Below are 15,441 nucleotides of genomic sequence, written 5' to 3' on the forward strand. Positions count from 1 at the left end.
TTTGTCTCCTTTAAACATATGTGTCTCTCATTCAAATTATCTCCACTCTCCTTTTAGGTTCCTTAAGAAAATGTGGCAGGTGGACGCCAAAAGGAAAAAGGACCAGAAACAAAGGTGCATGGTCCGGTATTAGGTGATTCAGACAGGGTCATTAGTTTCTCTAGAAATTGCCAATACTTATGAAGACTCACACCATCAACTCATCTCTCAACCTTCTTCCTGTATTTAATTGTTATTATTAGATATCGATTAGATCTTCATAACAGAAGTTATTATTCCTTAAGCAAAATTCTCGGTTCTAGCCATTCTGTTTTGCAAAGGAAGCTACCCTGGCCATTTAAGACAAGCAGAGCAGCTATAAAATCAGTTGGTGTTTTTTGTAATTTTCTGGAGTGTTTAGTCTTGCTGCCATTATTGTTGCTTCTGTTGTTGTTTGTTGAAAACCAGTGGAAAGACGGAATGCCTGGAAAGCACCTAGTAATGCTAAACTGCATCAAGGGAGGGAGAAAATCCGGCAAAGGGAGTCTCGTCAAAGGCAACTTGTATAGATGCTATGGTTCTGCCCTGCTCTGCTGGTGGCACAGAGAGCACAGAGTGAGCCGAAGGTGTGGTGGGGATTGACAGCTTTGGAACAGCAAAGAGGACAATTCTGAAAATCATCTTGGAGCAGATCCCCGGATTTCGGTGTAATTTTTTCCTCTCCCTGTGGTTTGGTGTCACACAAAGTCAAGCAGACTGTTGACATTCCCTCCAGGTAACCTGGCAGAGACTTATTAGTCAGACTAGGCTGGGTTACAGTGCAGTAACAAAAGAACCTCACACTCTCAATGACCTAACACAATAAATGTTTGTTTTTTCCCCATGCTACACATCTAAGATGAGTCAGAGGAGACTGCTCTGTACCTACACCCAAGGCCATAGCTGTGAGAGTCTCTACCAATGTCTAGCTGTGCCACCTGGAAGACACAGCCTCTGCAGAAGCCACAGAAAAGAGTGAGAGCACTGGAGAGTCACGTGAGAGGTTTTTACCACTCAGCCCACAAATAATACGCTTCACTTCTGCTCATAGCCCACTGGCCAGAAATAGTCACAAGGCCCCAACATGCTAGTTTCCTCGTCTCTACAACAGACATAATTATAGCACTTACTTTATGGTTCCTGTGCAGATCCAGTTAATTAAAATGGTACATATGAAGTACTTAGCACTAAGCTTAGCACTGACATGTCCAATGACAGTTAACTCATTCTTTGGTGTCCTGGGGTTTTACCCTATTGCCTCAATTTCATATCTGGCTTTCTAACAAGCCTCCTTGGATTAATGATTCATCATAGAGTTTCCTTACCTTTTCCTTCTCCCATCCTAAGATTCTAAGAATTCTCCTCCACTAGTCCAGTCTGTCTAGCAAATAGCTTTGTGACTGAAGGAAAAGTACCAGGGGCTCTGGAGTCTCCTTGCATGGTCTGGAGTTGATGACCTGCTACTTGCTTACTGTGACACTGTGCATCTTAATGCACCACTCTGACCCTCATTCCTTTATTTGTAATGTGTGGATAGCAATGCATGTTCCTCATAAGGCTGTTGAGAACACTCGGTGGTGTCATGCATGTGCACACTGAGCACAGTGACTGATGCAGAGTAAGTGCTCAGGAAAGGTTTGTGCTCTGTGAAATGAGGAAGACACCACTTTCCTAAAGGACACGCCTGAGCTTAAGGAGGCTGTGAAAGCAAACCGTTTCCATAAACAGTTACATCATGTTTTCTACCTACGTCTCTTTGTATACGTGTGTACATATATATGAGGTGCTCCTTCCTAAAACAAAAAGATGTAAAAAGAACTGCAGTCTGCACTTTGTGCTGGGGATAACTGCCAGCCCGTCAGTAGATCACTATCTTTTCAGCACAGCCCCCGTCAAGCATCCATAATTGTCAGTTACTTGGATGTGCAGCCCATTCTTAGTGCGTTATGCTTTAGTTTCTAGAAACGTGCCAACCAGCATCAAAACAAAAATCAAATCCATAAGTATTTACTGAATGCTACTCCATCGGAGATGTAATTGCTGTAAAGCCCAGGAAATATTTTTAGCTTCATGCGTTATCAGTTGACTGACACCAGACGTACTGACTTGTTACTGGAACACTACATGGAATATTCTGAGTGCCATTTCTCCTTTTCAACGAGTTCCTATCAGGAGAACTCTGTGCCACTTTGCTCCATCTTGCTCTGAGGAAAAGCAAATGCAACAGATGAGCATTAGATTTCGTTTTGTTGTTCACAGTGTGTTACTGTCTCATCTGATGAAATAAAGTTCCATCTGACTGCCCCAGTGGACGAGAACAAGAAGTTGACCTGCTAAGACAAAGACTGACCCTCCTGACCCCCTCGCTAAGAAATAGAAAGTACATCACTGTCTTCACACTAGTCGACATTGGCAACCAGTGGGCTCTTCACCTTATTATTTTTCACGGTTGTATCAGTTGACCCAGCCAGGCGTGTAATCCACAAGGGCCAGACATTGGACCAGTAAGCAGGTCTTGTGGCCTCTGCAAATTTTCTCATTAGCTGGCAAGTTCTAACTAGCGCTGTCCAACAGAAATATAATGCAAGCCACTCATGTGATTTAAAATTTTCTAGCAGGGGCCGACCCAGTAGCACAGCAGTTAAGTTAGCACGTTCCGCTTCGGCCGCCTGGGCTTCGCTGGTTCGGATCCCAGGTGCGGGCATGGCACTGCTTGGCAAGCAATGCTGTGTAGGCGTCCCACATATAAAGGAGAGGAAGATGGGCACGGATGTTAGCTCAGGGCCAATCTTCCTCAAAAAAAAAGAAAAATTTCTAGCAATCATTTTAAAGTATTTTTAAAGTAAAAGGAATAGGTGAGACTTAATAACATATTTTATTTGGCCTAATCTATCCAAAATAATTTCATTTCAATGTAATCAATACAAAAATCATTGAGAGAGTTTTCATGCTTTCTTTTTTTTTTTAAAGATTTTATTTTTCCTCCTTCTCCCCAAAGCCCCCCAGTACATAGTGGTATAGTTTTTAGTTGTGGGTCCTTCTGGTTGTGGCATGTGGGACGTCGCCTCAGCGTGGCTTGATGAGCAGTACTAGGTCTGTGCCCAGGATCCGAACCTGCAAAACCCTGGGCTGCCGTGGGCTCCCGAAGCACAGCGTGAACTTAACTGCTCAGCCACGGGGCAGCCCTCAGTTCCCATGCTCTCTTGTTTTGCCTTTGAAATCCAGTGTGTATTTTACACTCACAGTGCATCTGACTGCGGACTAGTTGCATTTGAAGTGCCTGATAGCCACACGTGGCCAGTGGCTACCACACTGGACGGTGCAGCTGTAAACAACCATTGGGTAATATAGGGTAAAAACTTAATAACAATTTAGCCCTTTCTATGGAAATAGTACAGCATATATTTTATATATTACTTTGTAATTTAAAAAAGGAAATAAATCTAAATAATTAAAATAAATTTAAGTGACTCAAATGGATAAATTTAAATTAAAAAGAAAATTAAATGTATTAAACGTTTTTTTAAATTTACATTACAAACATCACATGGGCAAAATAAAAAGAAGAAAGGAGACCAGACCACGGAAGGGGCAGGTAATTCATCAAGACATGAGCACAGGTATTAAATTTCCTATTTTTAAACCTGAACATAAAGGAATGATTTGGAAAAAATTCTTTATGAATGAAAGGAGGTCATTAAGTGTATATCCAGGTGGAAATTCTAGGGGTCTGCATGCAGTTGACGATGGTGGGTCACAGAATTCTTGAGAAAAGTCCGTGTGCACGTCAAACACACTGTGACGAGCGCTCACGCCGAGGCGGGCTCTGGGAACTGGGGACGCCCAGGACAGAGAATGCTGGGCCGAGGGTGAGTGGGGGAGCCTGTGCACAGCGGAGCGGGGAGCGCCTTCGCGGACAGGAAGCCTGTAGACTCGCTTGTAGGCGTAGCCCAGATGGAAAGGAGGTGAGAAACATACCTCGGGCCTAGGGAAGAGAACTTTTTCCCCACAAGGAGGAGGGAAACAACGCATGTGATTTTGGGAAGTGGGGAGGTGCTTCAAGCCAGTAAAATGAGAATTTGACATAGGGTCCCCCCGGATAACATTCAACAGTTTGTTAAATATTGAGTTAGTATTACCACACTAAACCGCACAATAGACAGCTAGAAATAAAGCTCAGTGTGATCTGTCAGACTCCAACCAGGGAAACAGAAGCCTCTCCTATACGTAAAACAGAGGGAATCTAATCCAGGGAATTGATGACCCAAGTGTTAGGATTGCTGAGAAGCCAGACGGGGAAGCGAGGCAAGCCATGGACCAGCAACAGCCGGGAGCCCCATTTACGTCAGGCTTGGAGGGACACGTGTGGGGTTTCCAGAGCCAGAGGTGAGACCACCCGGCAGAAGTTCAAGCCGCCACAGGTTTCCTCACCAAAGCTGGAAACACGGAGGGAGGTGCTGTCTGCTGCGACCTGGACCCAGGGAGAAGATGCAGCTACTGCTCAGAAAAGAAGAGTGTAAGGAGAGAAATACTCCGACTTCCTGCCTCTCGCTCTCCAACCTCCCTGCACAGAGGCAAAAGCCTGCAGGCAGGGCAGCTTGGGAAAGGCAGCCACGGAGTCCTTTCCTCACAAAACAGAGAGCAGGCCAGGGGAGAGCAAGGAACGCACCAGGGCACAAGCAGCCTGTGGACCAGCACAGCACAGCAGCAAACTGGAGCAGATGTTTCACAGTTTGTTCAACAAAAGTGTATTCATGCCTCCTGTGTATTGGAAACACTATTCCTATTAGGGACACAAAGGTGAACAAGAAAGATCTCTAAGTTTTCATCAATAAAACATTTCAACAACCTCCGTGAGAGCAATGGCACCTAACTAGGAAATATGCTAATCAGATAAACTAGGCTGTAAGAGGCATGGAATTGGGAGAATGAGTGGCCTCGTGACAGGCCAAGGAAAATAGAGTTATTTGGAGGGACCTCTAACCTAAATGTGGATGGAAGTATAAACACGAGCATTTGGAATATCTGCCCAGATTGTGGATGGCTTCTGTCTCTGTCTCGGTCCCTCTCCAAGTAATGGGACTGGTGAGAATTAGAAACCACTGAGGTCAGCACAGCTCAACGGGTAGCCCGCTGCTTTGGAGCCAAACAGACCCGGATACGACCCCAGCCTTGCTGCTTCCAGCTTCCATAGTCTTAGGCAAGTCATTGATCCTGTTTTCCCACCTCTCGAAGAGCGGACATAGTACCTGCTTTAAACAGCTATTGTAACGATTATATGTGACCATGTATTCAAAGTGTTCAGTTAAGTGCCTGGGGCATAGTGGGTTCTGGATAAAATGGAGCTGTTAATATTTTGAAGTGAATATGTAAGAAATTAATACAACTGCACTACATTAGCCATTAAAACACATAAGTTCACATATATTCACATAAATATACTTTGTGAAAACACATAGATAACATAAAAAGAGTTAATTTCACAATACAAGGTGTAGCTAATAGTCATAACATTGTTAGTATTCTTTTAGAAATATTGAAAGGACTTCCAATTTTCTAGAAATCATGAATATATTTCATTTAGTATGTATTATAAGAAATTTAATTATTTATTCTATAACTTTGACATGCTTAATTGTCCATTATTAACAGATTTCAAAACATTTCTACATTCCAGATGTCACCTCCGTAAATGGTGAATTAGTACTTACAGTTCCCAGTGCTTTGCTGTTTTATCTTCATCACATATTTGAGAGAATCATAACCCTAGAGAATCCAACTATTGTCACCTATGGGCCTGAAATCCTGCTGTTAAATTGGGCAGACGAAAAATGCACATCCAGGCTGAGTGGTCTCATGTTAAATTTCTTACCGTAAACATCAAGTGGGCCCTTAATGCTGGTACGCAATTATACAATGCCTAACCCACTGCTAACTCAGTCCCTCTCTCAGTCTCAGACAGTGATTCAAATCTTTTTTTCTCTGAACAAACCCTCAGCAATTCATCCACCATCCTTATTCTCAGATGATGACCTTACTTCCTACTTTACTGGGGAAGTGAAATTAATCAGAGGCAAACTTGCACAGACCTACCGCACCTACCACTGACCACACCTACTACCCACCATCTTCTGCACCCACCACACCTCCCCACCCACAGCATCTGCGCCTACAAGCTCTGACTCCTGTCTGATAACAGGATAACTCTCCATCCTCCTGTCTAAAGCCAGTCCCTCTACTTGTGCCCTAAAACCCATCTCTTCTCACCTACTCAAGAACTTCTCCTCTTCCTCCAACATCATCATGTTTTACTCTCAATAATTTGCATCACCACACACACATGTAGCTATTTCTCCCATCTTAAAACATAAAAATCAAAAGAAAATTATCTTTACCCCACTTCCACTTTTTACCAAATCACTCATTTCTTTGTTCATCTTTGTATCAAAACTTCTGGGAAAAGTTGCCTATAGTCAACTTATTTTTTATTCATCTCTTCCCAATCACTTAAACACACACCAATCAGGGTTCTGTTCTGCTCACTCCAAAGGAACTTCTCTAGCCAAGTACACTAGGGACCTTTACACTGCCACAGGTATTGTGCAATTCATGGTCCTTATCTTATGTTACCTGTCAGCAGCATTTGGCACACTTGTCATCCACTCCTTCTTGACACACTCTCTTTACTTGGCCTCTGGGACACCACGTTTTCTCCAGTCCCTTCTTTCTTCAATGGCCCTTTCAGTTTTCTTTGGAAAAAGAAAAAAAAGCTTTCATCTTATCCTTGATCTCTTAATGTTGGAGTATCCCAGACTCAACTTTTGGTCATTTTATCTTCTCTATCTACATCCACTTCATTGGTAATCTCTTCTAGGCTCATGTCAATGACTCCCAAATTTATATCTTCAGCCAGCATATTTCTCCCAAAGTTCAGATTCAGCATTCTACTTAGATATCTTATAGACAACTCTAGCTCAACATGTCCATGCTAGACTCCTTGTCTTTTCCCACAACTTACTCCATTTACAGCCATCCCATTTCAGTTGCCAGCAAGTTTATCTTGCAAGTTACTCAGACCAGAATCTTTAGAGTCATCCTTGACTCTTTTTTTCTCACACTCAACATCCATCCATCAGAAAATTCTGTTAGCTCTACTTTGAAAATATATCCAGAGTCAGATCATGTCTTGCTACCTCCATTGCTACCACACTAGTCTGAACAAATATAAAATGTCACCCAAGTTGCTGTAATGGCGTCTAATAGTTCTTCCTGTTTCCACCTTTGTTCCTCTAGATTTGCAACACAGCAGCCTGAGGGATCCTTTTAGACTGAATGGGATCGTGTCACTCCTCTACTCAAAATCCTGCAATTCATCCCATCTCACATTGAGTAAAAACCAGTCCTTACATTGACCTAAAAGGTCCTACGTGATTTGACTCCTGTTACATCTCTGACAGTGTGTCCTAATGTTTCCAACACGGCTCCTTTTCTTCAGCCATACTGCTTGATTAACACATTTTTGTTAAACAAATCAACCCCAGTCTCCAACGAGCTGGTAGTCTACTGGGAGAAACAGAGGTGCACAAATGATTACAAACAGAAGGCGGCGATTACAGCTCTCCTCCGTCTCCCGGCCTACATTCTGGCAGGTGAGTGTTGAAGGTTGAGAAATTTGCCAGGGGTGGGAATGGCCCTGGGGGACACAGGGAGGAAGCAAGGACATTTCAGGCAGGACGAACATTGCTCATGCAGAGATCTGGAGAAATGGATCAGCAGAACACTTAGAGAATTACAAGTAAAGCACCAAAGAATAACCGTTGAGATTAGGGATCTAGATGTGGGAAGTAAAGAGAAATATGGTTTACACTTTAGATAGGAGTCAGATCATAAAAGACTTTCTGTTTGTTTGTTTTTTCCCTTACAGTTTTCAGTCGGTTCTCAGAGCAACTTATTAACCATGTCTTTTTCACGCACCTCCTCAACAGGCTAAAGCAATATTTGGAAATGATTCTGAATTCCCCCTGTTAAAGATACAAAAGAAAAATCTAGCATCACATTTAACTTGACAAGGTAAAGGAGTGGGTGTGCTCCCATACCAAATGTAATTTGTACAAAATCACCGTCTCTGGTAACGTTCTTTTTCCCGATCGACTGCGTTTAGACTATTTCAGGAAGACTTGATCTCCCCGTCTGTCAACACCGATCCTCTTACAGCTGTTTGGACTAACACGGGCCTCATTAATACCCGACAAATCCACAAGGTGTTATTTGGTTGCACACGATTTTGTATAAAAGGTGAACTGAGACCCGACTCACACCACAGCTTTCCTCAGACAAGGCAGCTGACCACAGGTGAGTCGCGGCATCTCTAACTATCAAGTGGTGACAACTATTTTTGAAATTACAGATTTTTCAGGATCTGAAGAGCAAATCCAGAACTTTTCAACTGCCGGTAGGTAGGGGATTTGTGCTTGTCAATCTGGTTTCTTAAACATGGTTAATACAGCATAATCATCGTTAGCAAGCAATGGGCTTTACATAGACCGATTCACCTGGCCTCTGAAACGGTCCTGTTTAAAACAAACGCAGGCAAAAGTAAATGATAATATTTATGAGATACTAAAAATGGTGAACTAATTTAGCACTACACAATTTTCTTTTTAAACCAAAATAATCTTTAAAAATGACAATGAAGGGACAAATATGATGATCACAATTACTTGCTTCAAAGTGACCACTTTCACACCGTCGGCAGCAATGCCTGCCCTTCAAATACTGCTTTGCTTAAACCATCATATTGCAGTTTTGACCTCTAATGTGTTTATACTTTGACAAAAAAAAACATAAAGGAAGAGAAGGATAAGAAGAAATGTTTGTTCGGGAAACAGAGAAGCAAAGAGAAGAAAAAGGAAAGAAAAAACTTGCTGGAGCAAAATGTGACTGGGGAGGATGGGTAAACCCAGTATTTTTGGTTTGGTCAGCTTATACAATGATCGTAAGTCTTTGGTTTTCGGTTTCTCATAGGCCTTAATTGTTCGCTTCCAGCCCAAGATGAAGTCAGTCCAGTTTTGTTTCCTTTTCTGTTGCTGGAAAGCAGTCTGCTGCAATAGCTGTGAGCTGACCAACATCACCATCGCCGTGGAGAAGGAGGAATGTGGCTTCTGCATAAGCATCAACACCACCTGGTGTGCGGGCTACTGCTACACCCGGGTAGGGACTCGGCCTTGCTGACGTGAGGGTACTGAGAGTCCGGACGAGGCAACTTGCCCTGATTCCTACTTTGCCAATATTCTGTCTCTCCTGAATGACAGACTTGAGTCCCTTAGCCAACAGCGTCTATGTTGTGATTGGGGTTGATTGTGATGACGTCAGTTAGATGTCCGGGCATGGATTTGATGAAGGGAAACTCAGGGAAGTCTCAGATTTGATCTGATCAATATGGTAATATGCCAACTCTGCTTTTGCAAAAAAAGAGTAGTTCTATGCTAGATTTTACATACAGAGAGATAAACACATAAATACACATATATTTAATGATAGAAGATCTACAATATTTCCAAAAAGCCAATTTCTGCAATTGAAGCCATATCTTGCAATAGGGATAGTACCAAAATATGTTTCCAAGACACATAAAAACATAAAGGGCCACATTATAAAAATTGTCTTCTTGGCCCGCCAGAATACAAATGCCAACAAGCAGCCTGGGAACACCAGCAACCCCTTCTGACAGTTAGAAACAAAATGATTAGCAAACCCGCTCAGCTCTTCATCCCATTGAGAAAAGCAGGGCACAGAGGCGCGATACTGCTAGCTTGTATGCGCACAGCTTCTTTGCATTCATCCAGGTAGAGGGGCAGTTTCTACTTTGTTTTCTTTCATTTTTTTCCCTATAGCACCTGGTTATCTATGCAGAATTTCATTCTATAAACTGAAATTAAAAATAGCAACTTTTTAATGAAATATACTTCACCGGGTGGTAAATGAGTGATCAAACTCTGCTTATTGCACGATTTATTGCACCTTCTTAGGATATATACTTGGCAGCACGATAGTGAAGTAAATTATACGGCAGCAACAATTTCTTCCCTCAGTGCAGATAATTTTCTCACTAGAAAGTGTCGGAACAAACCTGTTCTGCCTGGATTAAAAGTTCTTATATGCAAAGCACGTGAGAGCCCCACAAAATATACCGCATTTAAGGGGAGAAAATGTCTACAAGACAGTGGAATACTTACAGTCCTATGTGAGCCTTTACAGGCATGTTAAGCTAAGCATTAACATTTCGTATCATGCCTTTTTTTCACTTTTTATAAACACACAGGGACAATGTATTTGGAAACATTTTCTGAGAAATTAAACTTCAGTGTTTTACGGTTCAAGGTATCATTAATACAGCTTTTGACTAAGTACAAAAAGTTGACTTATAATTTCTGTCGTATTTCCCTTTTCATCACTTTTCTCTATCGAAGTTTCTTTTCTAATCAAAGTTTCTCTACAGTTCGAAAAATAACTAATATTTTGATACAGACATAAGGAGTAGGAAGAGGAATGACTGATATTTTCCCTAAGATTTCCAGAACAAACAAGAAACGTGGTAGAGCATGAAGGTCGTTCATGAGACCACGTTTGCTTGGTTAGAATTCCATGAGTGAGCTGTAATGGGTACATCTTACAACAAGCAGAATTAAATGCCTGTTGCATTTTGATTAAGTAAACAGAAACTTCCAGAATATTGTAACCTAAGGTTCTCCTTCCTAAACTCCTCAGGACCTGGTGTACAAGGACCCAGCCCGGCCCAACATCCAGAAAACATGCACCTTCAAGGAGCTGGTGTACGAGACAGTGAAAGTGCCTGGCTGTGCTCACCACGCGGACTCCCTGTACACGTACCCGGTGGCCACTGCATGTCACTGTGGCAAATGTAACAGCGACAGCACTGACTGCACCGTGCGAGGTCTGGGGCCCAGCTACTGCTCCTTCGGTGACATGAAGGAATAAAGAGCGCTGACATTGTGGGCTGCCTGCCCTTGTCCTGAAGGACCAAGATACCCAAAATGTCTGTGTGTGTCCCATGTGCTCAGGTTGCAAACAGCTGTGGGAGACCCTGCTGACCTCTGCTCTCCTGGCAGAGCGGGAGCTGCAGGAACTGAGGGCAGGAGCGGGAGCCTGTCACCACTTAACCCTGTGTCCTAGGCCTGGCTCCACAAGTTTTATTCAATCTTACTTTACGTGACTGCTTTCCTGCTTTATAATCTTAGAAATCCTCTCAGGCAATCCTCTCCTCTTAGAGATGGGGGTACGTAGGCTCAGAGGGGTGACATGAGAGGCTAGTGGTTGAAGGTAAGAGCTGCAGCATTGTTGTGCTGGACTCTTGAGCCCTCAAGAGCTAGCATCCTCTTCATGACTGTAGCCTCAATGCCTAGCACCGTGCCTGGATTTTAGTAAGAAACTCAACAGCGGCTTCCTTAAGGGAAGTAAGATTGAAAGGCAGGCGTAGGAAAACTCTGTGAGAGGATGTTTGCGGCTGGTTGCCCTCAGCAACGCCAGCCAGTCCAAGAAGTGGAGGCCTCAGCTCCCCCTCGGCTCTCCTCTGTCACTCGGAGTACGGAGACAGGGTGCTTCTCTCTGAACTGCTCGGTGCAGACGGAAGTTAAGATTTCCCAGCTATTACCATCACGCCCTTTGGTTAAGGGCAAAAGCTAGCAATGTTAATGTGGGCCTGTGGAAATTAGCCCACATCTAGTCTATCATTAAACAAATTGAATAAACGCTGTCAGGCTCCTGCAAAACCCTTTGGGAAGCAGAAAAAACTGTCACCCTGCGCCCCAAGCTTGGATCCACTCCTTTGGAGAGAGTTTGATTTGAAAAAGGTTTGAAAGCAATTATGACAACTTAATAAGCACATTTACATTTATCCACAATATATTTGTGTAAAGAAATAGCTCCTTTAGAAAGAATTAGCCACGAGAGGAAAAAAAAAACCTGCTGTTTTCTAGAATCCTCTCTGTATCAGTCTTCTTTTTTGTCTGTCCATGTTCTCCGAAATCTGTGATTTCTCTCAAGAGGGTATATACTGAAACTATTTCACGAGTTGATTTCTTTTAAAGATTTACCCTTCCTGCTTATGCACTTGTTTCACACTCATATTGTTTAACTAATGTATTTAAATCTTGTTTTTTAATAACGATGCTAGCCACCAGAAGGAATTTTTTCGCGTACAAGCAGGTGACTTACATGTGTGTATTTTTATAACATTTGTAGAAAGAATCTCAAAATATAATTCCTAGTGTTTCTGTAAATATTACCTGTCTCCACCTTTGGAAATATTAAAAATAATTTGGATTCATTTCTAAAAGTATTTCTTTATTTAAATTTTCTGTCACTTTTTGAAGTCATTTTCTGATGTCATGGGAAAGAAAAGCAAAGAGAGGATCACAGAGCGGGTGGGGACACTGAAGACTCTCTAGTCCATTTCTTGAATTTTTGAGATGAGGAAACCAGAGCCCAAGCATGTAAAGCGACCCGCCCAGGATCACAGAGACTGTTCACGGCAGGACCAGGATTAGAACCCTGCCTTTCCAGCTCCCAACCCAGCCCTGCAGTGATGACTCTGCCACACTAAGAAGTCATTTTGGCCAAGGACCGAAGCAAAATTGTAGGTATTGATAATCGGCCATGTCCGTTCAAATCTGGCGTTGAGTGTGGCTTAAAGCTATATTCTCTACGATATTTTGAGACACTGAAATTAGGGCTATATTACACAACATGTAGTAAGATGCTTTAAACTATAACATAGCCTTTTCCTTCTCCCTATACTCTTGGAAATCAAATAATTGCCTTCCCATCAGACGTGGTACAGAGCACTGGCTCCAGTGCTAGGTTGGCTTAATCGTCTTGACCAGACGTGTCATCTTGAACAAGTTTCTTAAATTCTCTGGACCTCAGTTCCCTCAACTATAAAATGAGGATGAGAATACTGTCTGCCTCGGGGGGCTCTGTTGATGATTAACTGGAATAATACACGGAAAGGGCTTAGAACTGTGCCTGGGACATAGCAATTCCTCAATAAACAGTAGCTGTTGTGCCCTGAGACTGGTAATGTGGCAAGATGGTGAGTCAGACATCAGTTAAAAACAATCCCGCTCAGGCTCTTCCCAGGAATCTCAGATAAGCTATTCAGCCTCTTTGGGCCTCACTGTCCTCACTTGTTAAATGGAGTAAAAATGGTAACTACCACCCAGGGCTGCTGTGAAGATTAGAAAATATGATGCATGTAAGGTGCTTGGGAGTCCAGCAGAAGAGCTACAGTCCTGACGGAGAGAGACTTTTTACCACTTAGCTAAAAAGGTCCAGGTCAAAATGCTAGAAAGCATCAGCAGCTTCTGCTTGAGGCACCCCTAGGCCAAACTGGAGGGCAATCCTTTTGGAAGCAGCAAGAAAGAACACTTGTGAGCCCTCCAGGTCCATGCCAAGAACAGGGGCCACCATTTCAGTGAAAGCCCATACTGTCTCTCCCCAGCATTATGGCGAGGGTCTGTCCCAGCTGTGGGCAGTCCTCACATAGCTACAGGAATTATCCTTCTAAAGTACAACTTTGAGTGTGCCTAATAATAAATGGGCCTCCCCATTGTTTTCAGAATATAACCCTTCAGCAACCCTTGAGTCCCATGATGGCCTGACCTGTGATTACCTCTCTACCTTCATATCTCCCTCTTCTCTACCCTCAAGAGGCTGCTGTCCCTGGACACTAGTTATGAGAGTTGAGGGAGGATTTTGTGCCTCCCGCTCCTGGAATGGTTTAACCAGAATGCCATGCCTTTCATCTCACAAGAGATTTGGCTGTCTATGACTGTAAACTGGTCAGAAAAGTGAGCAGTACCAAATTCTAGTGATAAAAAAAGTGATGCTAGAGCGTAAGATTAATAAACACTGGTTCATGATAGTGACAGAAGAGAAAGAGAAATGGAATTGGAAGGAAGAACTTAGGGAGCCTCAAACTATATCATGTTTTATATCTTAAAATAAATCCGAGTCACGAATGTGGTATAACGTTAATGTATATAAATCTGAGAAAGGGTTATCCAGGTATTTATTATATTCTTGTAGACATTTAAAGTGCTTGATAACATGGCGTCTTTATGTAATTTGTACATTTAATTCTGATTTTATGCCTATAAGAAATGTGAAAGGGGTCCTGAGCCTAGTCACACAGCTAGTGTGCAAAGCCTCAGTCATTAATATTCACTTAGGGTCTGAGGCAGAGAATTCAGTGTGCTCACCGAGATCTGTGCCTACTTCTTCCTGGCTGTAAAGCTGGATGACATTTCCCAGCTTTCCTGAGAGTCAGGTATGCCCATGTTCCAGTCAACAGAATGTGAGCAGAAGTCCTATGAAACATTTCCATACCTGGCACATAAAACCCTCTCATAGGTGATTTCCATTCTCTTGCTCTAACAGCTGAATGTCCATCTACAAGGAGTAGCGTGCTCCAGCACCAACAACCCTTTATAGCAAGCTGGATGGACATCACATCAACAAAGAAAACATCCACCAGGTTAAGATGCTGACGTTTCTGGGTTTATCTGATAGGGGAAAAGTACAATATTTTAATTAATACATCGATTGGTACTGGAAGTGGAAGGCTGCACTAACAAAAAACTTACCAAATATTGCATTGGCTTAGTGGTTGTGCAACAGAATAAAAGTGATAATCAGAGTAAAATTTTCACCTGTGAAACCATGAAGGCCAACCACGTGCCCACTGAGCCTTTAGCGTTATAGCAAGCAGGGGCCAGGAAATTATGGCCGTAGGCCAAATCTGGTCCTCCTTTTTTAAAATAAATTTCACTGGAACACAGCCACATCCATTTGTCTCCGTATCGTCTACGGCTGTTTGTGCACTACAACGGCAGAAGTCAGTGGCTGTGACAAAGGCTGTATGGGCCACAAAGTCTAAAATATTTACAATCTAGACCTTTACAGAATAAGTTTGCCAACTCATGCTCTAAGGAAAAGGTTTGCAAACAGTCTAAATGTTAAAAAAGTTGGCTGGTACTTCCTAGTTGTTAAAAAGATGGCTTGTTTGCAAATAGACATGAAAGGGAAGGGAAAAGGTCAGGAATTTGGAGGCTTGATACTACATACAAGCCTATTGCTTCTTGATCCCAAATAGTAAGAGAAAGATGGATTTGAGGAACAACATCCATTAAGATTCAGCCCTGAGGGAAAGACAGATTTAGGGTGTGGCCTTCCCACCCGGGCCTTTTATCTAGGATAGTGTCAGGGTAGAACCATTAAGTCGTGAGGAAGCAAAAAGCATATATCAGGAGTGATAATCATGTTTAGGAAGGGAACATCAGATGTGTTCACAGGCACCAGGAACTGAGTGAAAGTTTTTGAGGGAGATGATTGCCAAGAAAACCA

At 42.7% G+C, this 15,441-nt stretch overlaps 1 protein-coding gene across 2 annotated transcripts; it reads left to right on the forward strand.

Annotated features, from left to right (window-relative positions):
- Positions 1-7,716: 7,716 nt before the first annotated feature.
- Positions 7,717-12,430, forward strand: LOC100033829 (follicle stimulating hormone beta subunit). Of its 2 annotated transcripts, XM_014741475.3 has the most exons (5): positions 7,717-7,813; positions 8,004-8,088; positions 8,180-8,370; positions 9,043-9,228; positions 10,786-12,430. In XM_014741475.3, exons 4-5 carry the CDS (start codon positions 9,070-9,072, stop codon positions 11,014-11,016), a joined length of 390 nt encoding a protein of 129 aa, XP_014596961.1. In that variant the 5' UTR covers positions 7,717-7,813; positions 8,004-8,088; positions 8,180-8,370; positions 9,043-9,069; the 3' UTR covers positions 11,017-12,430.
- Positions 12,431-15,441: the final 3,011 nt, after the last annotated feature.

The sequence above is a fragment of the Equus caballus genome, chromosome 7 (assembly GCF_041296265.1).
Source record: "Equus caballus isolate H_3958 breed thoroughbred chromosome 7, TB-T2T, whole genome shotgun sequence".
Classification (NCBI taxonomy): domain Eukaryota; kingdom Metazoa; phylum Chordata; class Mammalia; order Perissodactyla; family Equidae; genus Equus; species Equus caballus.

What these genes read in the sequence shown, in the direction of transcription:
- LOC100033829 (XM_014741475.3), top strand. Translation starts at nt 9,070, where the DNA reads ATGAAGTCAGTCCAGTTTTGTTTCCTTTTCTGTTGCTGGAAAGCAGTC. An exon ending in CGGGCTACTGCTACACCCGG is followed by an intron (nt 9,229 to 10,785) that starts GTAGGGACTCGG and finishes TAAACTCCTCAG; the next exon opens with GACCTGGTGTACAAGGACCC.